This window comes from Dipteris shenzhenensis, chromosome 30, assembly GCF_047967505.1.
Source record: "Dipteris shenzhenensis isolate YYH24624 ecotype China chromosome 30, Dip_SZ_1.0, whole genome shotgun sequence".
In the NCBI taxonomy this organism is placed as follows: Eukaryota; Viridiplantae; Streptophyta; class Polypodiopsida; order Gleicheniales; family Dipteridaceae; genus Dipteris; species Dipteris shenzhenensis.
Genome location: NC_141625.1, coordinates 29,225,596 through 29,250,544, shown reverse-complemented (window position 1 = coordinate 29,250,544; position 24,949 = coordinate 29,225,596). Strand labels below are relative to the sequence as shown.

The 24,949-nt window shown below is 44.2% G+C and overlaps 2 protein-coding genes across 4 annotated transcripts in view; one reads left to right on the top strand and one right to left on the bottom strand.

Annotated features, from left to right (window-relative positions):
* The window catches only part of UBP26 (ubiquitin-specific protease 26), a 56,739-nt gene that overhangs the window by 3,227 nt on the left and 28,563 nt on the right, over positions 1-24,949 (bottom strand). For all 3 annotated transcript variants that reach the window (XR_015543924.1, XM_087401300.1, XM_087401301.1), the window contains exons 10-13: positions 18,276-18,497; positions 17,870-18,127; positions 16,213-16,354; positions 14,925-15,073 (exon numbers count right to left, since the gene is read on the bottom strand). Coding sequence is in view for 2 of the 3 variants with exons in the window: in XM_087401300.1 (XP_087257426.1) it covers positions 14,925-15,073; positions 16,213-16,354; positions 17,870-18,127; positions 18,276-18,497 (771 nt within the window). In the remaining variant the exon portion in view is untranslated. The remainder of the gene's footprint in view (positions 1-14,924; positions 15,074-16,212; positions 16,355-17,869; positions 18,128-18,275; positions 18,498-24,949) is intronic.
* On the top strand, positions 4,665-5,765 carry LOC147881940 (uncharacterized). Its single transcript, XM_087401200.1, has one exon. The coding sequence runs from the start codon at positions 4,665-4,667 to the stop codon at positions 5,763-5,765; it is 1,101 nt and encodes a 366-aa protein (XP_087257326.1).

The following is a 24,949-nucleotide window of genomic DNA, read 5'->3' as shown; positions in this document are numbered from 1 at the left end:
TACTATCTCATTGAAACTCGGGGCTTACACCGAATTAACATGGACCTCATAGTAACCTACAGCCACTTGATCTCCTCCTCCACTCTGTCATCGGTAAATCACTCCCCTAGAAGGGTGCTGCATACTTGGCAATTGGTCGCACTAGCGTATCGAAAAGCCAACGGATCTTGGAAGTGTCCCTAGAAGCTCTCTCTCTCTAGCCGAGCCGAACCACTCCACTCCCGTGTGAGTCATGCCGGAACTGCATGGGTCATCGTGAAAATAGGTCGTGTGAAGAATGCTCCCAAAAATGTGTACGATTGAACTATCTCCACTGGCTCGCCACGGTAAATGAAGCTGAGTCAACGAAGCACTGCGCGTGGGGTGTTGAAGACCATAACCTTGGTCTTCCCACTCTCTCTGCAAAACACCTCTAGGGCCTGCAGATGTCTCTGCAGCCCCTCTATTGAAGATGTCCAAATGCAAAAACACCCCGTGCTCCATCCATGCATCAAGCCATTCTCAGCTTCAGCGCAATCTGTTCACTAGCCATGTACCACGACCGTACGCAGTCAATGAGCAGTCCGTACAAAGACCTTGATCATCCTATCAGCATCCGTACGTGATATTTGCAGCAGCCCATAGGCAATCCGTACGTGATCCATACCAAGCAACAATGCCCTCCGTACACAATCCCATGCATAAGCTCGTACAAAGCCCATACCTTGCAGTCCCTACACATTTGTACGCTTCCGTACAGAGCCACACTTCGCAACCCAAGGCCCTGCCCGCTTTATTACTCGTGGTCTAGCCAACATGCATGCGCTCGTGACATACCCCTCTCTTGAAACATGGCAAGCGTCCTCGATTGCATCTGAAATACATGTGAATATAACATCATTAAAGCATGTATTACAATTTGTCATAGCATATATGATTGTTCAGAGCCTAGGGTAGCAATCCATATACATTGCAAAAACCTTATAGTGACTATAGTGTACACTGATCGTAGAAGTCCCAAGGCAAATGTACTATCAGCAAGCACTACCTCGGGTGAAACATACAATGTCATCAACCGACCTCCAAATATCTGAACCTGTCTGTAACAAAGAGATAGAGGTACTACCCCTCTCTAGAGTATCAAGTAATGCTCCAGACCTATGCTCTGCTGAGCTTGAAGGAGCCACAACTGAAGTTAGCTCAAGTAAAAAGTTTCCAAGTAAAGCTGAAACAACTGAGGCGTATCTGCCAGATCACCCTCTTCTAGCCACTTCACATACAATGGTGAATGATTCCAAAACTTCACTAGAGAAACTTTACCTCTGACTTTCATTCCCTTATGTGCCAATACCTGCTCTGGAACTAAGATATCATCAAGTTCCTCATCCTCTGTCTACACACAGAAGGCATAACTTTCATTCCCTTATGTGCCAATACCTGCTCTGGAACTAAGATATTATCAAGTTACTCATCCTCTGTCTACACACAGAAGGCACATCTCCCTGAAAAGATTTGAGAGGATTCACATTTCAATCCTCCAAAGATCTTGTAATGAAGGTGGGAAAAAGATGGATCTTAAGGGGGAAATAGATGGGAGAATAGTAGGGGAAATGTGGGAACTGTGGGGGACTATATAAGTCAACCCAAAAGGATTGTAAGGGACTTTTTGATGTGACATCTAATCCTATCTACTCTCCCTCCTCCTTCCTGCTACCTGCTGCCTACGCTCACACTCTCTCTCTCTCTCTCCCTCTCTCTATCTCTCTATCCCCTCATTCTTCTCTCTTCCTCTCTCCTTCCCCTTCTTCTCCCTTCCTTCTGCTATTCTCTCCCCATCTCCAAATCTGCCCCTTCCCCCTTCACTACATTGGTATCAGAGCTCCGCTCTCTGGCACCTTGCTTCCGTTGGCTTCACCAACCCTGCATTATAGCAATCAGTACGTTGAGACGCCTACAGACGCAGCAAGGTACAATCAGCTCGTAGGCTGACAGACGCAGCAAGGTACCACCAGCTCGTAGGCTGACAGACGCAAGGCCAACGATACCAGTTGCTACGTGCCTATCTAAGCCTATCCTCGCGTATTCCACAAGCTTTTAAGTTGATGCACAAGCCCACGACCAGTTTGGAGAGCCGAGAAGAGTCCACGACAAATGTTTTCGGAGAGCTCCTCCTCAACTAGGGCATCCCGTAAAGAAGCAGCCCTGCAAACCCAGCAGGCCCAAGCTACAAGTCGTCGTCCGTGGCATCTCGACCTCGGTGGCATCTTGCTCGTTGCATCGCCGTCCGTGAGCATCTCTGTCACTTCAGCGTCCCTTTCCTTTTCGTCACTCCAGCGCTCCTACGCCTTTGCCTTGCTCCGCCTGGCCGCCATGCTTCTGTCGCCCATTTCTCTCCGCCCTCTCACCAGGCCGCCATCGTCTATCATGCCTACAACGCAACCACACACACAAAAAAAAAAAAAAACCTTAGTCTTTCCTAAGGTTCCGTTAGCTAGGGTTTAGGGGGGTTGGTTAGCTACTTGGGTTTGGTTGGTTAGGTTAGTTTAGGTCTGGTTAGGTCTAGCTAGTTAGTGGATTGGATTACTTTGGCTAGGTTTAGTTAGGTTAGTGATTGGGTAAGGTTGGGTTTAGTCAGTTTGGCTTAGTTGAGACTACCCTAGGTGTCTTAGTTGTCCTAAGCTCCCCAAAAAAAAAAAAAAAAACCCCTCTTTTAGGGTACTCCTACAGCCCTATTCTAGGCCTTTCTAAGCCACCTTCGTGGCTCATTTTGAGCCCCGTTTCCAGCCTCTTCACCGAGCTTTCTTCGAACCTCTTCAACGACTGCATTTGAGCCTCTTTACTGACACCTCTCCAGCCTCTACATCGAGCCTTCGACACTTGGCACATTTTCCTCGTGTCACTCATGGCACCCAAACGTGCACCCCGATCGGATGAGTCATCTCAGCACGGTGACGATGTTGCTCAGCAGGAGCAGATGCCGGTCACAGAGGGTGCATCTCCTTCACAGCTAGTTTCTACTATGCCTACCGACACACAGTTTCTAGATGCATTGGCCTCAATGCTTCAGGGGGCTTTTCAGCAGATGGGTCAGCAGTTGGGGCAGCAGCTCACCACTGCTATGGCTATGCACGATACAGCTATCACCCAGATGGGTAAGAACATTGGGCAACAGATCACTACCGCCATCAGTATGCACGATAAAAGTAAGCAGCCCGCACCCCAGCACGGGGATCAGTCGGATAGCCAGGGTGATTTTCCTGACCCACACAGCGGATTTATGGCTGATGGCCGTCGCACTTATGATGTTGGTTCTATGCATGCACCCCAGCATGGGGATTATGTTGATTCTGGTGATGCCTTGCCCGTGCCGCCGAGCACTTCTCTTATTGATTCCAGGCCTCCATTTGGCTCGCATATTTCATTGGCTGAGCCGTCCATTTTGGGCCGGCCCATTGGCGCATTTTTGCCAACGGCGAGCATGCCTGGATTGGGTGTTGGGTTTCAGGGCAGTTGGGAGAGGGGCCAGTCCTCTTCTCAACCTTTTTCTATGCCACCCACCCACCGAGATGTTTATGGCAGGCAGACTCAGCAGGGATTGCATGCTTCGATGACACCTCCTGTTAATACATTCAGTCAGACTCAACCTGCGTATCAGGGAGGTAATGCTTTCAGTCAGACGCACTTTATGCATCAGGGGAGTGGTTCTCCTAACCAGCATGATGCTGGAAGTGGGCAGCATGCAAACATGGATGATATGCTTTCAGATGCCTTACGTTCATATAGGGCTTTGCATGAGGATGTTCGTAATGAGATGCCCTTTCCACAGTATGTGAGCTTCAAGCGTGAGTATGCTGGTAGTCACTATAGGAATAACGCAGCCAAAGATGTGAAAGATAAAATCTCTGTGCATAAGTTTAAGGGTGACACTCGCACTCCCAATGAGTTGGAGGAGTGGCTCACGAAGCTTGAAGATTATTTCCGCTTCTACCCTAAGAATGATGAGGAGAGGATCATTTTTGCTGGCATGCATTTACAGGATTATGCACATACATGGTGGCGTTACATGCGAGAGTCACCTCAGAAGCCTACCACCTGGAAACAGTTCAAGGAGCTTATGGTCACGACCTTCGTCTCGGCCCTGATCCTTGAACAGTACCTTGCTGAATTCTATGCACTGTCACAAACAGGTACGGTCCAGGAGTACTTGCAGCGTTTTTGGAGACTTTCTTTGTTTGTACAGGAAAGGGAAGTTGCTGCGTTTTATACAAGGCTTAGATCCCTCTCTAGCTGCTGATGTGAGAGCTCACAATCCTCTAACCATTGAGCGAGCAGCCCAGCTTGCTGAGGTGTTTGAGCCAAAATATGCTGGCAAGTACAAGCATGTGTCACATAGCTTCTATGGTACTGCTTATGATGCTGACAGGAAGACAAATTCTGCTGATTGGATTGATAAGAAACCAGCAGCTGCTTCCTTCCCACGATATCCAACGGTTTCTGGAAGTAAGATGCCATATGCAAAGCCATACAGGCCCATGGATGCAAAGACACGTGTCAAACCCAGTGCTGGTTTTGGCAAATCAGAAGTTAAACAACATTCCAGAGCCATAATGGACAGTAGGAAGAAGGCAAATTTATGCTTTAGGTGTGGAGAGAAATGGACACCTGAGCACCGAGATGTGTGCAAAATGAAGAATGTCAGCTCAGCCAAACTCAGCATGATAATTGAATTATTTGATGATGATGAAGTGGCTGATGTAGCAGACCCCCATGATGTCTCTCGTGAGGAATTGACAGGAGCTCATGATGCAGATGAGTCTCCTGACACAGATGCCACAAAGGGGACTGCTTTTCCTTTTGATCCGGGTGGGGCTATTGAGCAAACCACTCATGTGATGCATGAGATTGATATTCAGCCTACATGTAGCAGGAAAGGCCGTAAGCCAACACTCTCTGTGTTGGAGCATCAACCTACAATGCCTTTTCATGTCAGAGGTGATGCTAATGGTAATGTTCCTGTGGATGATGAACAGATTTATTGGGATGCCCAGTCTACACTGTATACCATCTCACTACATGCCTTGATGGGTGCCAAAAGTGCTGACACAATCAGGTTGAAGGGAATGATTAATGGCAGATCTGTCCATGTATTGGTAGACAGTGGTAGCACTCACAGTTTCATTAATTGTAGAACATTGCAAAGATTGGGATTAGTTGCTACAGAGATAGACCATGGTCTGAAAGTGGAGATCGCGAATGGACAGCACATGATCAACAGACATTGTTGCCAGGATGCCAAGATCAAGTTTTTTGATCATTATGAGTTTGCAGGTGATCTTTTGGCATTGGATATGGGACCCATAGATGCTGTCTTGGGTTGTGATTGGCTGAAATCCCTGGGGAAAATTAGTATAGATTTGAATGCTTTATCTCTTGAGTTTTGCCACAAGGGTAGAACTGTTACATTGCAGGGCATTGTGAATCAGAAATTGCAGGTCATTTCAGCAAGGCAGCTAGCTAGGGAGCTCAAGAACGAAAGTGCCATTTATGCATTGAATGTCTCTGTACCTCAGGAGGGTGGTATTCCCCATGTGGATAATTGTGAAATGCAGAAATTGCTCTTAGAATTTGGGGATGTGTTTGCTGATATGCCATCTCAGTTGCCCCCAAAAAGAGGTGTTGATCATGCCATAGTCCTGGAACATGGTAGTAAACCAATAAACAAGGCCCCGTACCGACTCTCTAAGGTTGAACGGGAAGAAGTGGCAACAGGTGCGAGATTTGCTTGAGAAAAACTTCATTGCTCATAGCACCTCGCCATTTGCATCTCCAGTACTCCTGGTGAAGAAGAAGGATGGCTCTTTTCGTATGTGCATTGATTACAGAGAATTGAATAAGACCACCATTAAGAACAGGTTTCCTATTCCCAGGATTGATGACCTGCTGGATGAACTCAAGGGTGCTCAGTATTTCACGAAGATTGATTTGAGGTCAGGTTACCATCAGATCAGGATGAAAGAGGGTGATGAGCATAAGACTGCCTTTCGTACAGAAAGAGGATTATATGAGTTCAAGGTGATGCCTTTTGGTTTGACTAATGCACCAGCCACCTTCCAAGCACTCATGAACAAGATCTTACACCACCTTCTTTTCAAATGTGTGCTGGTATTTTTCGATGACATTCTCATTTATATTAAGGATGCACAGGAACACATTGACCATGTCCGACAAGTGCTAGAAATCTTGAGGATGCATCAGCTTTATGCCAAGGCCAGCAAGTGCACATTTATGGCAGAGGAGGTTGAATATCTTGGTCATGTTGTAAGCAGGCACGGAATCAGGGTAGACCCAGCTAAGGTGAAATGCATTAAGGAGTGGCCGCAGCCACAAAATACCACGCAGCTCAGAGGTTTCTTGGGTCTTGCTTCTTTTTACAGGAGATTCATTAGGCACTTCGCCAAAAGGGCTGCCCCTCTCACTGATTTGCTGAAAAAGGATGCCTTCCAATGGTCAGAAGCAGCACAACTCAGCTTTGATAACCTCAAGGATGCCCTTAGCAATGCACCTGTATTGGTGTGCCCTGATTTCTCACGGTCTTTCATTATTGAGATGGATGCCAGTGGCAAAGGTTTAGGGGCTGTCCTAAAACAAGAGCATGGTGTGATTGCTTTTGAGAGCAGGAAGTTTAATGCCAGAGAAATGAATTATCATGTTTATGATCAAGAGATGCTGGCAATCTTGCATGCTTTTGCAAAATGGCACCACTACTTGTACGGTAGCAAGATTAAGGTCAAAACGGATCACAGGACACTCAAGTACTTCTTAACGCAGCCTAATTTATCCATGAAGCAGAAGAGATGGCTGGCTGCAATTCAGTCCTATGATTTTGACATTGAATATAGAAAGGGGAAAGAGAATGTGGTTGCTGATGCCTTGTCCAGGATGTGGTCATGCAAACTGTCTGCCATTTCCACGCTTCATTAGGAGTGGATACATGGGATTCAGGAGGAATACATGCAAAATTCTGATGCAGCTCCTATTTTTGTGGAGTTACAGAGTCCGTCCAGCCAAGGACATGTTCGATTTCAGCTCCGCAACGGACTGTTATGGTGCAGGGACAGAATTTATCTTGTGCCAGACTCCAAGTACAGGTTGATGGTATTACAGGAAATGCACTCATCCCCTATGTCAGGGCATACGGGTATCACAAAAACATATGAAAAAGTCAAGGAGAGCTTTATTTGGGATGGTTTGTGGCGAGATGTGGTTAAGTTTGTCAATGAATGTTTGCCCTGCCAACAAAATAAAGTGGACAGCCGGTTACCCGCAGGCCTTCTGCAACCGCTACCCATTCCTGAAGGCAAATGGACTCACATTGCCATGGACTTCATTACAGGCTTGCCTTCTACAGATAAGGGTTGGGATAGCATATTTGTGGTGGTTGACAGGATGACTAAGCAGGCCCATTTCATACCGACTAGGACTTGGTACTCCGCTTCACAGGTTGCCTGGCAATTCATTGAGTATGTGTTCAAGCACCATGGTTTTCCTCAGGAGATTGTCAGTGACAGGGATGCTAAATTTATGGGTCACTTTTGGCAGGAGTTATTCACTGCAGTTGGTACTTCCCTTGCGCCTAGTACTGCTTATCATCCACAGACGGATGGACAATCAGAGAGGGTGAACAAGTGGTTGGAGGAGTATCTAAGGCATTACTGTCATGACACGCAGAAGTCTTGGGACAAATGGTTAGCATTGGCTGAATTTTGCTACAACAGCACCAAACACCTCTCTATTGGCATGAGTCCATTCGAGGCTATGTATGGATGCAAAGTGGGAATGCCTTCCAGGGTTGCAGACTTGGCTGTGAAAAATCAGCAAGCAAGGAATGATTTGGAGAGTATGGATGCCCTTCTGCAGTTGGCTAAGAGGAATATGCAGGATGCCCAAGCCAAGCAGAAGAAGTATGCGGATGAACAAAGGAGGTACTTATCTTTTGAAGAAGGGGATTATGTGCATTTATGTCTCCATAAGAATCGATATTCCTCGCTGAAAGGTAATACCAACACAAAGCTTGCCCACAGGTATTATGGCCCCTACAAAATCATCCGCAAAGTTGGGCAGGTAGCATATCAGTTGGAACTACCCAGTACCTCCAAGATCCATAATGTTTTCCATGTATCCTTGCTGAAACCACATGTCGGACAGCATGTCCAGGTTCTTCCTGAGTTGCCTCCTATGGATGAAGAGGGCCACATAATCTATGTGCCGGAGCAAATCAAGGCCTTCAGAGATCATGTACTCAGGAACAAAGCCTACACAGAATACCTCATCAAATGGAAAGGTTTAACGGAAGATGAGAATTCTTGGCAACCTGAGAGCACTGTGCAGGACTACCCCTATCTCCTACAGAGCTGATCAGTTTCTGTTGTATCCTTCTCATCCAAGGCAGCCTCTTGGAAATTTTGAGGGCAAAATTCTTTTGGAAGGGATGGCTGTAATGAAGGTAGGAAAAAGATGGATTTTAAGGGGGAAATAGATGGGAGAATAGTAGGGGAAATGTGGGAACTGTGGGGGACTATATAAGTCAACCCAAAAGGATTGTAAGGGACTTTTTGATGTGACATCTAATCCTATCTACTCTCCCTCCTCCTTCCTGCTACCTGCTGCCTACGCTCACACTCTCTCTCTCTCCCCCTCTCTCTATCTCTCTATCCCCTCATTCTTCTCTCTCTTCCTCTCTCCTTCCCCTTCTTCTCCCTTCCTTCTGCTATTCTCTCCCCATCTCCAAATCTGCCCCTTCCCCCTTCACTACAGATCTGGTAGCTTCAAGCAGTAAGCTACATACCTGATCTGCCAACATACGATGCAAATCCCTACAAAAGCATCCATCTCTTGTCACAAAGCTGGCCAAAGAAACTCTGCACTGCTTTCAATAAAGTATCAGTACATCGATGCCCTGCATGCTAGGCCTAAACTGCTTGTAGCACCAGAGACGACCATGCATCTGAAGAAATCCATCTCTGAAAGTATAATGCATGCTGATGCACATCAGACAATTCATCATAGAGCCTTGCACAATCCCCATCCTCTGCATACTAGTTCTTCATTGCATACAACTCAAGACTCAACGCGTGTGCTTCTCAGACAACCTAGTCCGAGTGAGGAATATATCTCAAGGTCTGATGATTTATCTGCACAGTTAAATCAGCCCCTAGCAAGTAATGCTCCCATGCATAAAGAGCAAGAGCCACAACCAGCAACTCTTTGTCATATACTTGCAGCATCCTGCAACATTCTACTCTCGTAGGCAACAACCCGTCCATTTTGCACGAGGGTTGCACCAATGTTGCTCCCACATACATAACAGTGAACAACATAAGCCTGACCAACATTGCCATTACCCATAGCAGGGTTTGCTATACCAGCCCAAGTACTCTGCATACCAAGCATGCCTGCAGGAGCTCCCATAATGCCATGCATTCCATTTTGCATCCCTGGCTGCATGCCAATGTTTCCATGCATAACTCTCTGCATTCCAACTTGCATACCCCCAGGCATAATCCCTTGCATACCTTGCATTCAAGGCTGAAAACCAACAGGGTGATTTCCAAGCATTCCTTGGCTGGCCGGCCTAAAAATATCCTGGATGCACTAAGGGATGCGGAATGACTTGCTGTCCCTGATTTGCATGCTGAAAACCATTGCCTTGGTCATGCAAATCAACACCAGGACTATGAATAATTGTTGCAATGGAGCACCCTCAAACAAAGATTGCCCATCTTGGGAGGACTCCTGTCCCCTATCCCAATCCTCGTCACTATGTGACATACTTGCTGAATTATCCTTGCTGCAACTGAATTACAGCAAGCAATACTTGCACCAGAGAAAACCACAGGCTCACCTCCTTAAAGAAGATGGTGATGTCTCCTCACCAAAGCAACCACGAACTCACACCCTTGAGGAAGTTGGTGAGGTCCCGGCCACAAAACCATGAAACCGGCCTTCAATAAAATCAAAGGGCAGTAAAACTCACAAGTAACCAGTCAACACTCTTACAATAACAATTCAGCAAAAGTATTACCAGCAGACTGGTGCCCCTACATCAAGACAAAGACATAGATTGGCCCCAAAACTTGGCACCCCTTTCGGCATTTCTTTATTTAAATGAGAGGCCCAACATCCCAGGCTACATAAAGGTTACAATCTTCCTTACATCTGGGGCATTCCACATCTTGGTGGGCATTCACATACCCTGCATAGCCTTTACTGGTCACTGCTCTCACACCACTCCTAGCAATAGGTCTTCATCCCTAATCCAAGGAGCTTGGAACTGTCACTAGTAACCGCACTTGGCCACACAGTTCTCCATTGTTGTCACCAGTGGCCAATTAGCCACCTATCTGCTCAAAGCAGAAAAAGAAAGCATACAAGAGCTTTCTCCTCTATCCAGGACTGGAATGACCATTAGTCTCTCACCCTATTGGCAGCAGCATACATCTTGAGACATCAACTTGATTCCTACAAGAGAACTGGCTTCTCAACACAGCAAACGATAAGACACGCACAAGTACCATCCCTCTCGAATCAAAGGCATTTCACAGCCCGTTAGGCATCCATAAACAATGCATGTTTCTTGCTAAGAATGGCTCCCACCACATGGCAAACATGCATCCCTTTCTATTCCATATGGATTGGATTTTTACTAACAACCAATACTTGGTCACACAATCCCCTGCAATTGCCTCAAGTGCCCTCTTAGCCACCTACCCACTCTGAATGAGGATAGAAGCATAGAGCATCCATGGAATGATGAACCAGGAGGAAGACTTCACACTGAGAGTTCTTCTGCTCAGCAGCAAAAAGCATTAAAATGTCTAACCAGCTCTTCAAAATTCAGCCCACAAATAGGCTGAGATACCCTGCGTGCCCACTTGCTCTTTAGAGTAGCTCACAATGAGCTTCATGTGACTAGGCCAGCGCTAATTCACACACATGTGAGCAGGCCCTTGTGATCAACAAACATGCAAAAACACCCCATGCTCCATCCATACATCAAGCCATTCTCAGCTTCAGCACAATCTGTTCAGTAGCCCCAGCCTGTAACTAGCCCGTACCATGACCGTACGCAGTCAATGAGCAGTCCGTACAAAGACCTTGCTCATCCTATCAGCATCCGTACGTGATATTTACAGCAGCCCATAGGCAGCCCGTACATGATCCGTACCTAGCAACGATGCCCTCCGTACACAATCCCATGCATAAGCTCGTACAAAGCCTGTACCTTGCAGTCCATACACATTTGTAAGCTTCCGTACACAGCAGCAGTGAGAGCCTCCTTTGCGCAACCCGAGAAGATTACAACGCCCAAATGCTTTCATACTCAGCCCATGTACAGCCCGTACGCTTTCGTACGGCTCTTTATAGCCTGCTGCCCATGCACGCCGCTCGATGCAAGATTACCAGCTTAAAGTCCTTACCATACGGCAACTGACAGCCATTCACAGCCCCCATGTGCAGATCACCTTCCTTTCTTTTTCCAGCCTTCTTGAGGCCTCCTGAGCTCCCCGCTACCTGCACCCCCCAAGTGGTTCCACAAAGTTCTTTTCCAATTGCCACGTGGCAATCACCACGAGAGAGAATTTGGAGCTTTTTGCATCTTGAGCCCCTACAGGTTTGCCTCCAATAAAGATACCAAGGCCCAACTTGGGCCTATTAGCCTCTATAGGCCCTTAATTGGCCTTTTTACCCCTCTAGTTGGACCAAACCCCGAAATTCACCCCCAAGGAACAATTCCCTAGGGAAAACTTGCACACTTCGCAACCCAAGGCCCTACCCGCTTTACTACTCGGGGTCTAGCCCACATGCAAGCCAACATGCATGCGCTAAAATTCATGCCCTCGTAACATCTCGTGGTGGTTGTATCAGTAATGCTCACTCTTAGAAGCTAGGAGTGTCATCTTGTGAGCTGCCATGTGGATCAAAATAGATCCTACCCGTGTTGCTTGAAGGGAGAGAAAAGTCATCACGCCCCATGGTATCATCATCTACATACCAAATGCTAAGCGTACTATTTTTGAGATCTTTTAGGAGAGAAATAAATCAAAAAATAGTGAATTTCTTACAGGGCCCCAAAATGAGTTCCCTTTGTCTTTGCTTTGGCTCTGCAAAACTTCTCATGATGGTTTTTCTTGCCACAGTGTTTGCATGGATTAATTTTGAAGCAGTCCTTTGAAAGGTGATTTGTCTTTCCACAGTGATTGCAAGGGGTAAACTTGCCCTTCTGGATTTTTACAGCATAAACAGTGTCATTGCCTTTCCTGAGCTCCATATGTCTTTCTTCTTCTTGGAGAGCAGAGATAATACCTTCAAGATTAGGATTAGGAAGATTTTTCAAAGTGGTAACTATGTGATCATAATCTTCAGGCATACTCTTAAGTAACACTGCCATAGCATCATCTGGAGTAATAGGAGAGTTGATAGAAGCTAATTGAGTCATAAGACTCCGCATGTAGTTGACATGAGCTGCCAAAGTAGTGCCACTAACCATCTTCAATTCAAAGAAAGAGATTTTAAGTGATAATTTAGAGATGTGAGAGCTAGCACCAAAAATCATGTCAAGCTTCTGCCAAGCTTCTGAAGGAGACTCTAAGTCAGAGATGTGGTGAATATAATCATCTCCTAAAGCAAGAGCAATGATACCATATGCTTTCTCCTCTCTAGCGGGATCCCTTGCCGGGCGTGTCAGAGTTGAGGATTCTCCAGCATTGGACGCTGTAGAAGAAGCAGTTGGAGTCGGTTTGACAAGTCCCCAGAGGTTCTCCCTCATCAATGCAAATTTCACCTTCATCTGCCATGTGTGGAAGCCCTTTCCATTGAACTTCTCTAGATTCAATAGGGTAGCCATGAGAGGGTCTAACCCAGATATTGGGCAGTGTCTTTCTCTCTTACAAGGCAAAAAACAACTGAAAGGCTTCCAAAATATAAGCACTTGATGTAGCAAAGACTAGTGACCAATATTCAATCAATGATGCTTCTTCTTACATGCTTCATAGAGGTGGCTAAAATGAATACTTTCCAATCAAAACCAGGTCTAGCAATTCAAAGCAAAACTGAAGCCACACTTGTACTGATGTTATTGAAAGTTTCAAAAAACCAGAAATGCTAGAATAGCATCTTATGTAGCATCATCTTCAAAAACTTGTCAAAACTGTCAAAACCAAAAGGCTGAACTTGGAGGGCTTGTAGCTTACTCTTCAGAGCAAAGGAAAAGGGGGTTTTAAAGGCAAAAGAGAGCTGATATACCACAGAAGGTCCTCTGGGAAGAGAAGGCGCAAAAACGCGTCAGAACTCCATAGCTTGCCCCTTCAAAGTCGACTGGTTTTTCACTGATTTCTCCTTGAATATGCAGCCATTGCTGCTCAGATTTCAGCACAGGATAGCCCAAGGCATGGAGAATCTACCCCTGAAAGGAATTAGAGGAAGATGAATTATGCTGAGAGAAAACGCAGAAGAAAAAGTCGACGGAATTCGTGTAATGGCGACGAAACGAGCGCGGCTTTCTCTGATTCCTTTCAGCCAGGGGTTCGCCCCTTCGAGGTGGATCTCCAGCAAGAAGGACGTGGGAAATGGTTGAGAACCGGAGGAGAACAAGCTTAAGCAAATTTTGGGAAGAAGAGGAAGAGATGGTGAAGAAGAAGATGATGATGTGGCAGAAATGGGCTCAAGGGGGATCAAAGAGCTCTAATACCATGTTGGTAAGCTGAAAGGAAAGCAAAGAGTGGACACAAACTCAGAATACTTGCATTATGGAATGAAGAAGAGTAAGGTCCTTAAGTAGGCACCTCATACATGCTCACTGACATCACTGATGACTTCAAAGCTCCACAATCATCTCCTCAATCTGCTCCTAGATTCTCTCAATCATCCTATGTGGCTCTCCACCACCTAACTGTGCTTGTGGGCACCTAACTGTGCCTCTAGCACTCACACATAGAAACCAAGGTGTGCCTGAGGCATACACCTTGAGATATCCCATCAAGCGCAGGTCGACTGTCACATAGGGTTCACACTTATCAACTCCAACTATTCTTATTCTCGGTGCTACCCGCTCAACAGGATCTGCAAGAAGGAACATAACACCAGGCATTATCACAAGCAGCCTTCAGGCGGCACAGAACATTCTCGAAATATTCTTGTGCAGCGACAATGTGTTGCAGAGGAGGGGGAACGTCAGGGCAGGAAGAAGGCGCAGCAAGGAGCGGGTGTGGAGAAGAGAGCGATGGCGGGAGTGAAGGGGAGCAATGGCTATGGCAGGATGGAGGTGACGGGCAGCAAGAGAGGATACGAAGGCGAGGGCGATGGGGGCATGAAGTCAACGGAGGGGGGGAGCGAAGTTGAAGATGGGGGGAAGGAGGAGGCAGTAGGAGCGAGCAGCTTCGCTTGCGAGTGACTGGCTTTGGATCTTAGTTAAGCCTGTAGATATAGCATAGGAGACAACTAAAGGGTATGACCATGATCTTGAAAGGGCATGTGTGGACTAAACCCTGCACAGCACTGGAGGGGACGGTGTACCTGCTCATTTTGCATGAACATATGCTGGACTCAATTAAATGCTGTACGTTTGTCCCAATTCTAGTAGGATTCATAGATCATGATAAGTTTAAAAAGCTATAACAACACAAAAACAGCTTATAAATTCTATCAGAGCCTTTAGTACAAAAAAAATAGTCTGGATCTGTATGTTCAAGGGCATTGGATCTTCTATGAAAGGCATACACTGCAGTAAAACAACCTTGCCACGTGGGAAGTGTGAACCTCTGACTAAATGATTATAGACCAACAAAACATGCATGCAATAAAGGCTATTCATTAAGTAGATCGCTGTCATCCTCGGCATTTTTAACAAATTGAAACACCGAAAGCATGCCTTAAACAGGAACCCTTACATCTTCATCTCCATTAAGTTGATAAGAAGCGTTGGCTCCTGCTCCCTCCAAAGAAAATGACTCTGCAAGGGTAGGCAACCTTGCAAGTAGAGTACCACTAAAGCCTTCCTCCATAACCACAGGACCTGTTTCTTGCGTAAACAACTCTTCTGCATCATTCAGGTAAACATCGATAAGCTTTGCTGCTTTGAAAGGGAGCAGGAGAGCATCAATTGAGAAAGAAAGAAAGAAAGTTTATTAAAGTCTTCGGAAGACCGATGGGTCTATGAGACTGAAAATCCTGGTACAAGCGAGCTGTGAGGGTGGATCTACTAACAAGCATCTACACCAATGCAGAATGCATAAAAATGCAGAATGGTAGTACTAAAGGGATCAAACTCATAAATACTTGAGAACATCGATTGAGAGAGACAAAGGGAACAATCTCATAAATACTCAAGAAAAACAATGGCAACCAACATACTAGCAGTTAAACAACATTAGTAGCATGTGGCACAGAATTATACAGGTTCCTAAGGATTACAATAAGAGGTTTGCACTCAAAAAGAGAACTGTCATAGCAATTTTCTCTTTACTGTCTCACATTAGATAAGGTTATAAACCCCTTGTCCTACCTCGCATTGGATTTCACATCACCACTTCAAAGAGAACAGCGTCGAAAAGAAAAAGCGCAGACATTTATCTGTAGTGACTTTTCAATTATTCAGCAGATGCAAGATTCAACTATTTGTTATAGTGTGTAAATGGTTCTCTCTGTTGCTAAATTCTATCACTAAGATCTACCCCTTCAACTTGATATGAAGATGTGATGTGAAATGTATCCAATCGGGATAAAAGCACTTTTTCAAATAAAAGCACTTAGCACATGAAGCAGCAGTTTTTCAAAGGCTAACTCAACCAAGAGATATGCTGGTGAAATGAGTGACATTGGACATGTATATCTTCTAAGCCCAGTTTGTTTGTAGCTAGCAATTTCCAGGGAAGTAGGAGACGAAGTTTGATAGGAATCATTGGTAAGCACACATTTAATCACAACATCATGCTGAGTGGGCAATTTTGACATTCCAGATACAAATCTTCAAACCAAAACACCACAATCCAAAGCATGAACTACAAGTTGCTATGCTTAATATGCAACAATGCATCACTAAAGGCTCGGAATGCTAATAAAATGCATGGTCGGGCTTAATTTGAACTAAACACAGTTTAACCAAATCTTCAATATGAATGAAAAAGACATATACAACAGTTGACCTATAACATTTCTACAGGTGAAACAGTTTGAGACCTGCTATATCACGATTTTCATGAAGCCCTGTGTCCGCTACCCATAGATGAGCTCCAGGTAAAATACTCAAATCAGCCAGTGTTGCTGCATCATCATTTAGCTCCTTTCTGCCAAAGTGTACCCGCTGGTTGTCTTTAACAACCTACAAAAATGCAACTCCCACCTGTCAACGGCTTTAGACTAATTGAGTAGATTTATCCATGCCTACAGCACCTCATATACAAGGCCCAATAATAACATTTGTATTTCACTTTTCTTTATAGCTTTTTCTTTGTGGCTAACATACTATGCTGATAAAAACACAGTAAACTAAAGTCACGCTAATGTTCAAGGACAAGGATATAAAAAGGGGACAAAGCCTCAAGGGTACGGCATGAAGTTTCACACTAATGTGTCTTTTCGTGCAATAAGAATATTAGGAAGGGTCACGTCCAGAAGACGTTGTGTCCTGCTAAACAATGCTTTACAAAAAACCTGTACTGCCTTTAAGATAAAAATGTATTTTTCCTTTAAGACAAACTTATGCTGCCATTATAACAAATCTATATTGCGTTATCGCGCATCTGCGTTGCCTTACGATTACAGTTTCATGAGGCTGAAAGGCACAAAACCAAACAGGTGAAGGTGATAAATGCATACACAACAATGTCGGCATTTCCTTGTTGCCAAGTTATAATTAGGCATAGAGCTCAGCGTCTATAATTATCATAAAAGTCATCTTTGTAAACCCACATAAAGCTACAATAAGATTTGTGACACTGTATTGTGGAAGCAATCAAGAGGCAGTAATGCACCTACTGGAGGAGGTAGAGGTAGGGCCAAGGGTTGAGTTTCACGAACCTACTGAAAAAGATGAGAATGACTTCAATTATGGCATGAGAGACGTGTTTTTATATGAGTGAGTGCTCACCTTCTTCAAAGGAGCACTTGAATTGACACTTCACAATGTTACAGTGAATTTTGATTTATGCAAAAGGCACACATAGATAGTCAACCAACCCAAGACACCAAAGCCAACCTCACTGACTCAATCCACATCGTTGCACAGCAGTCGAGCCCACCCAATGGTCTCAAAATGGTTAGTACAACAATAAAGTATAAAGCCTCAGGCAAGACTCGCATTTCAAGACCAAACAAAGCCATACAAATAAGAAACAAACTAAAAGAGAGTACCAACACTTCGTGTGACACAAGAAATGACGTTCTTGGAAAGAGGACCATCATGCCCAGCTGGCCTCTTTTGAGAACCCACTCAATCTATTGTAAAACCCAAGGAAGAGGCTCAGCATGAAACACTGGATGCATGGTCCAATGAACCTGAAGCTATAATTGTGTGGCCACTACATTCTCCATGAAAACTTCAAGCACAACTGTTTGGATTGAATTACCATTTACACTATATATCAAACTTACTGGCCTAGAATTGGTTTGATTCCATGCTTTGTCACTTTGATATTTACCTATGTTGTCCTGCTGATTTTGTTTCTCTTTTTTATTTGACAAGACAATCGTTTCTGACAGCTCAAGCCCAGACAAGGGAAGGCGCTTTTCATTTTTATTCAGAGGGCTGCTGTGTGTTTTGCCTCACAATTCTGTTACTTTGATATTCTTATTATTATAATCGCTAATAGTATTCAAATAAACCCAGAAGACCTACCGCAGAGGATTCCCAAATTTGCATCTTCAGATTATATACTGTGGTATCCCCTGAAACCTTCAAAACAAACCGCCTGTTTGCAGATGCAGAGCCGCGTCGAGGCCGTTTAGATACACGTCTCTCTCCCTTTGATGACTCAAGAACTGATTTGGGAGGTTCGTTCCCACACACCAGATCCACATATATTTCTTCGTCAACATACTGCAGCTTCCTCATGAGCTCTGAGCTTTCCCTATCCTCTATGCATACCTTGCAAACCTGTTACATGATCATAGTAGGTTTTAAAAATTAACATTCAAGCAAAATCATTGTAGTTACTTTTTATTTAATATTCTGCTAGGGGAACCATGGATAAATATCTACTGCATCCAGTCACATCGTGCTTATATTTAAAAATGAAGTAAACCTTTGGCTTTGTCCACAGGTATGGCATGAAAGCAGCTGCTTGACACTCTTCAGATCCTTCATCGCCAGTAATATCGGGTAATGGTTCTTCTTCTGTGCTATTCACAGTATGGTCTAGCTTGCACAATTCCACAACAGCTTCAATAGCCTGGCAAGGGTTAACATTCCACTGTCCACAGAGGTCCCTCCAGTCATCCTCTGTAACAACTGTAAATATGTCATCCTGAACAATGACAAATTTTAATTTCCAATCAGAAAAACTATTTACTTTTTCTGGAATGTTTTATCTCTGATAGCTTTAACATCAAAAGAAATTTGAGCTCTATATACTTCCACAGTCAAGAGAGTGACTACTGGTCCAGTTTTGAAATCACTAGTTGTCATTTTGCACAATGAATAAACACACACACACATGCCTTTGTAAGACTAGAATATATCCAATCGTACAAATTCAGACTTTTGTTGTTCTCTACACACACACACACAAACACACACACAGAGTAAAGAAGATTCCCCTATTAATTATTACACCAAGACTGACTCGTTTAGAAAACTAACACACATTCTATTGAACAAGTTGCATGAGGAATCCAATGGTACTATTATCCCTAATTAAACTTGCAATTGAATTGCTTCTCTAAATTTTCCTTTATAAAGTTCCATTCCATTAGGTTTCACATCAAGAATGTAATAATCAATACCATAAATTCGAGTGATATTTGATTCAAAAAGAACAACTTTAGCCATATAGTTTCTCCTGTGCGTTTTAGCATTTATGTAGTCGCGACAAATCTCAGACAGACATAATTTGGCATCCATGATTATAAAATACAACACTATTTTCTCACCTAATGCATGTATCTGTGTAAGCATGCACATGCGCTTTGTCCTTGTGTATATACATGTACATGTACATATGTACATACATATGTAAGGACGGATAAATGGATCTGCAGACGTGTGATGCTTGCAACCATGTCCCTGTGCATCGGTGAATGGATGGAGCATGCATGCATGGATGTGTGTAGGCATATGAATAAGCAAATGGATGTATGCATGCATGGTTTCATTTGATACCTTTTTTTTCATTTTCTTATAGTAGATCAGGTTTAATTGTAGGCCATCTTCTGGTGGTTCTAGTGATGCCCTATAGGCCATGGTATGTGCCTTGTAGGCATAAATATAGGCACTTGTAGAGTTAGTGCCTTTTAGGCCACATAGGACACTTAGTCCTATGTGACACCTAGGACACTTAGTCCTAGGTCTACGTACTTGTACCTTGTACTTCTCTTTTTCCAATTATCCAAGTTTGACGTGACGGCTAAGACTTGTGCGACGCTTTGCTATCTACACTCTCTCTCTCTCATTCGATCCTTTAGTGGTATCAGAGCCCGGATCTGCTTCCTGTCCCCGTACAGTCCGTACAACTGCCTTGTACATTTGCGTACTGACTGCCCGTACATCTACTGTACTTGCTCAGCGTCATACCTGAGATCCTACAGTGGTACATGATGTACATGCACCGTACCTGTTGTACAAGCGCTATTGTACAATGTACCTATGTCGTACGTCCGTACTTGCATACAGTATTGCGCCGTACTATACTTCCTTGAGCTGCACCTTCCGTACGTCCGTACCTGCAAACAGTACTGCATCGTACAGTTTCCGTACAACGTACCAGCACTGTACCCGTTCAGTACATCGTCCGTACAGGCATCGTACTGCCTCCGTACAGGCATCGTACTGCCTCCGTACACACATAGTAACTGCTTCCGTACTGTCATCCGTACAGTTGTGTTTACTCCGGGATTTGGTACAGCATTTGGCACGTGTTAAATTTTTTGCAGTCTTTTACTGTTTTTTGACAGTTTTTACTGTCAAACCCTAATTTCCATCAGAAAAAATTTAGGGCTTTTGACATCTGGACCTTCAACCTGTCAATACAATAAATACTTTTGACAAGGTTGACAACTGAAATCCTTCCAAAAATTGAAGTTTTCAGTTAATTTCAGGTTCAGGACTGTCACATTGTGCCACATCATCACTCAGGTCAACAAAATTTGGGGCTTTTGTGTTGGAAGCTCAATTTCAACTGGTGTTTGGAACAGTAACTCATATTTTTGCAGTTTCAAGCCTTGAGGCTATACATTGGGTCACATTTGCAAAAATTTCAACAAAATTTGGGGCTTTTCTGCATTTGCCCTCTTTCTGGCCTATTTGCCCTCATTAAAATTTGAGGCTTTTGCCAGATTTGCTGTCTTTGCAATGAACATTGCCTGCCACAGTCACATTTGGGTCAAATCTGCATTTGCCCTTTGATTTGGGTCGAAAATTTGCAGATATTTGCTGTCATTTTTGGACAGCCAGCTTTTGGCAATGATAGCCTTGAGGCTTTTGGGTTTTCAGGTCTCTTTCAGGGTATCACATTTGCTATTGCTGGGAACAATCAAGATTTATTTGGAGTTCTTCGTGAAGATGATAAGTTGGATGGCACCAACTATCCGATGTGGTCTTATCTCATGAAACATATTCTTGTTGCAAAGCATTTGTGGAATATTGTTTCTGGGGCTGATTTGAGGCCAGCCAACGCTACAATGGTTGCCTCTACTACTGGTCCCTCTGCAAGGGGTACTCCTCCTGATGCCTCATCTTCTAGCACTCATATTGTTGCTCTTCCAACTCAGGAACAGTCTAGATGGGATGCAAGAGATGCAAATGCACATTCATGTATTGCTTTATCATGCAATACATGAATGTGCATTTTTGGACAGCCAGCTTTTGGCAATGATAGCCTTGAGGCTTTTGGGTTTTCAGGTCTCTTTCAGGGTATCACATTTGCTATTGCTGGGAACAATCAAGATTTATTTGGAGTTCTTCGTGAAGATGATAAGTTGGATGGCACCAACTATCCGATGTGGTCTTATCTCATGAAACATATTCTTGTTGCAAAGCATTTGTGGAATATTGTTTCTGGGGCTGATCTGAGGCCAGCCAACGCTACAGTGGTTGCCTCTACTACTGGTCCCTCTGCAGGGGGTACTCCTCCTGATGCCTCATCTTCTAGCACTCCTATTGTTGCTCTTCCAACTCAGGAACAGTCTAGATGGGATGCAAGAGATGCAAATGCACATTCATGTATTGCTTTATCATGCAAGAGAATCATTATTCCACACATCCGGTCTTGCAGGACAGCAAAGGATGCTTGGGATAAATTGGGTTCTCTATCAGATTCGCAATGAGGCACGTGTTACATATTTGAGAAGGCAATTACAGGAAGTCAACATGAATGAAGGTGACTCTATGGATGCACACCTTACAAAGGTCAAGGACCTCATGGAACAACTTGCCAACATTGATGAGGTGGTGCCAAATTCACAGCTTGTCAGTACCACATTGAATGGACTGCCAAATGCATATCAAGGGTTTGCTACAACCCTTCGATTAGTGGCCATGGGTAATCCAGACCACTATTCTTTTGATCAGCTAGTGACTTTGCTTTTGCAGGAAGAGCAAAGTAGAGCTAATAGACAAGCCATTATTCCTGATCATGCATTTGCTTCACAGCAGACAGGAAGAGGCAAGGCTTCCAAGCCTATGAGCAAGCCAAAATCTGCACATAGCAGCTGCAATTCCTCCCATGCATCTAAAAATACAGCAGATAAATCAAAGAAGAAAAGATGCAACTATTGTCACAAGCCTGGACCTGACATTTCAAAATGCAGGAAGCGCATTGCTTCGGAGAAAAAGAAAGCAAGATTGACAGTTAATGCCTCTCATGCTATTGAATCCCATGAGCCAGAAGATGCTTCACATGCACATGCTCTTCAGGATGATTGGGCATGGGCTGTCCATTGCTCATTTGATCCCTCCAAAGCTGATGCATTCTTTACTGCTAATGATGCTCAGTCCTGGTACTTTGATAGTGGTGCTTCCAAACATGTCACATCTTGCAGACAATTAATTCATTCTTTAGCTGATGCACCTCGAGGGGGGACTGTCACATGTGCTAATAATGCTTCATATGCTTTAAAAGGAATTGGAGATGTGCAGCTCACATCCATTTCAAGCCATCCTGTTACTCTGACAAATGTCCTTTTTGTGCCTGGAATTGAAGTCAACTTGATTTCAATTTCAGCAATTGCCACTTCAAGTTTCAGAGTTATTTTTTATGGCTACAAATGCCTAGTTTATGATCTTCGTGATGACAATGCCATAGTTCTCACTGGCACTTTGCAAAAGGGGCTTTATCACCTTGATCATCACTCAGCTGCACTTTCTATTGAAGCATTGGCTATTTCAGATTCACAGCTTGCTGAAACTCATCTTTGGCATGAGCGAATGGGCCATCTCAATTATAGAGCTCTTGCAAAGCTACATTCACAATAGATGGCATATGATATACCTCAAACTCGCACAGTTTCCCAACATGTGTCTGAGGGTTGTCTTTTGGGTAAGATGCATCGATTTCCTTTTCAAAAGAATTGTCCAAAACTCTCACAAAGGAAATTGCAGGTAGTGCACAGTGATGTATGTGGCCCAATGAGGACAAATGCCATTGGGGGGTACAAGTATTTAGTGATGTATGTGGCCCAATGAGGACAAATGCCATTGGGGGGTACAAGTATTTCATGACTCTCATTGATGATTTCACAAGATATTGCTGGATATATCCTTTAAAATCCAAATCTGAAGTTTTCCTATGCTTTCAGAGATGGCTGAATATGGTTGAGAATGAATCAGGATGCAAGCTTGTCACCCTCAACACAGATGTTTGATGCATTTCTATCTTCACGGGGCATTATTCACTCATGTACTACTCCTTACACTCCTCAGCAGAATCCTATTTCTGAAAGGAAAAACATGTCCACAATGGAGATGGCCAGATGCATGCTTAAGGCCAAGTCTTTGCCCAATAAATTTTGGCTTGATGCAGTAATGTGTGCCAACTATGTGCTGAATAGATCACCTACACAGGCATTGCAAACTGTTACACCTTATGAAGCATGGAAAGGCAGGAAGCCTTCACACATGAGAGTTTTTGGGTCTCTTGCATATGTTCATGTACCATCTCAGCTGAGACATAAGCTTGATGACAAGGCAATCAAATGCATATTTATTGGTTATAGCCAAGAGAGCAGAGGGTATCGGTTATATCAACCAAATACTGGGAAGATTATTGTTAGTAGAGATGTAATCTTTGCTGAACATTCAGCTTCTCCTCTTGTGGACTGCAAAGCTAAGCCAGATGTTGACATGTTTGATGCCTTTGAATCTTGGTTACCTTTGCCATCCTCAGAAGAGGACTTTGACCAGCAACATGAGCCTCCTGCAGGCCCTCCACCAAGCAATAATCAGCCACTACCTCATGCTGATTTGCAGGTTTATCTCCCGGCACAAAATGATCCCACTATTCATGATGCAGTCATTGAAGAAAGAGCTGTCAATAGACAGCAAAGGCAAGTTCCGAGATGGCTTCTTGATACATTGAGGGACAGCAAACAAGATCAGCCTTTTGCTGCCCGGACAAGATCAGGGAATAGACAGCATGGTCACTTTCTTGAGTTTGCACTCCTTGCTACAGCTTGCAATGAAGAGCCTCTGTGCCATAAAGATGCTTTTGACAGCAAAGAGTGGATGGATGCAATGAGAGCTGAGTTACATTCCATTGCTAAAAATGACACATGGGAATTAGTAGATCTCCGTCCCGGCAAGCATGCCATTGGAACCCGGTGGGTCTACAAATTAAAAAGGAAATCTGATGGCAGCATAGATCGATCACGGGCCCAGATACTCAGCAAATTGCAGCTTTCAAGGCTGATTTGCAGCAGTTTTTTGAAATGTCAGACATGGGACAGCTCCACTATTATTTGGGGATTCAGTTTGCTCATGTTGAGGGGGGTATCATGATGTCTCAGTCCAAGTATATTGGACAGCTCCTTGATCGTTTTCAGTTTGAGGATTACAAGCCAATCTCTACTCCAGTGGACCCTGGCTTCAAATTCTCAGCTCATGATGGGAGCCCACCATGTGATATCACTCTTTATTAGCAGGCTGTTGGATGCCTTATTTATTTATGTCACACCATACCTGACTTACAGTATGCAATATCTCAGCTCAACAGATTCATGCACATGCCCAGTTCACAGCATTGGCAGGCAGTGAAGAGAGTCTTCAGATATCTCAGAGGCACTCAGGATTTAGCCCTCTTCTATGATGATCAGGGTTCACTTACCATGCATGCTTACACAGATACTGACTGGGCAAGATGTTTCGACACCAGAGTGTCACACACTAGCAATTGTTTTTTGCTTGGCAATTCATGTATCTCTTGGCCCAACAAGAAGCAACCAACAGTTGCCACATCTAGCTGTGAGGCTGAGTACAGGGCAGCTTTCACCGCTACAGTAGAGTGTGTTTGGCTTCGACAGCTACTTACTGATCTTGGTATTCGCCAGACATCCTCCACTATTGTCTACACTGACAGCCAGAGTGCTTTGGCCATTGCGCGTAACCCAGTGTTTCATGCGCGTACCAAGCATATTGAAGTTCATTATCATTATGTTCGGGAGCGGTTGTCAGCAGGAGACATAGAGTTGTCCTATCTTCCCACAGACGACAACATAGCAGATATGTTTACAAAGGCACTTCCTCGTCCCAAGTTCGAAGTCTTTCGAC

Bases quoted from the DNA above. Each gene is read 5' to 3' on its own strand.
- LOC147881940 (XM_087401200.1), top strand. From the start codon at position 4,665: ATGAAGAATGTCAGCTCAGCCAAACTCAGCATGATAATTGAATTATTT.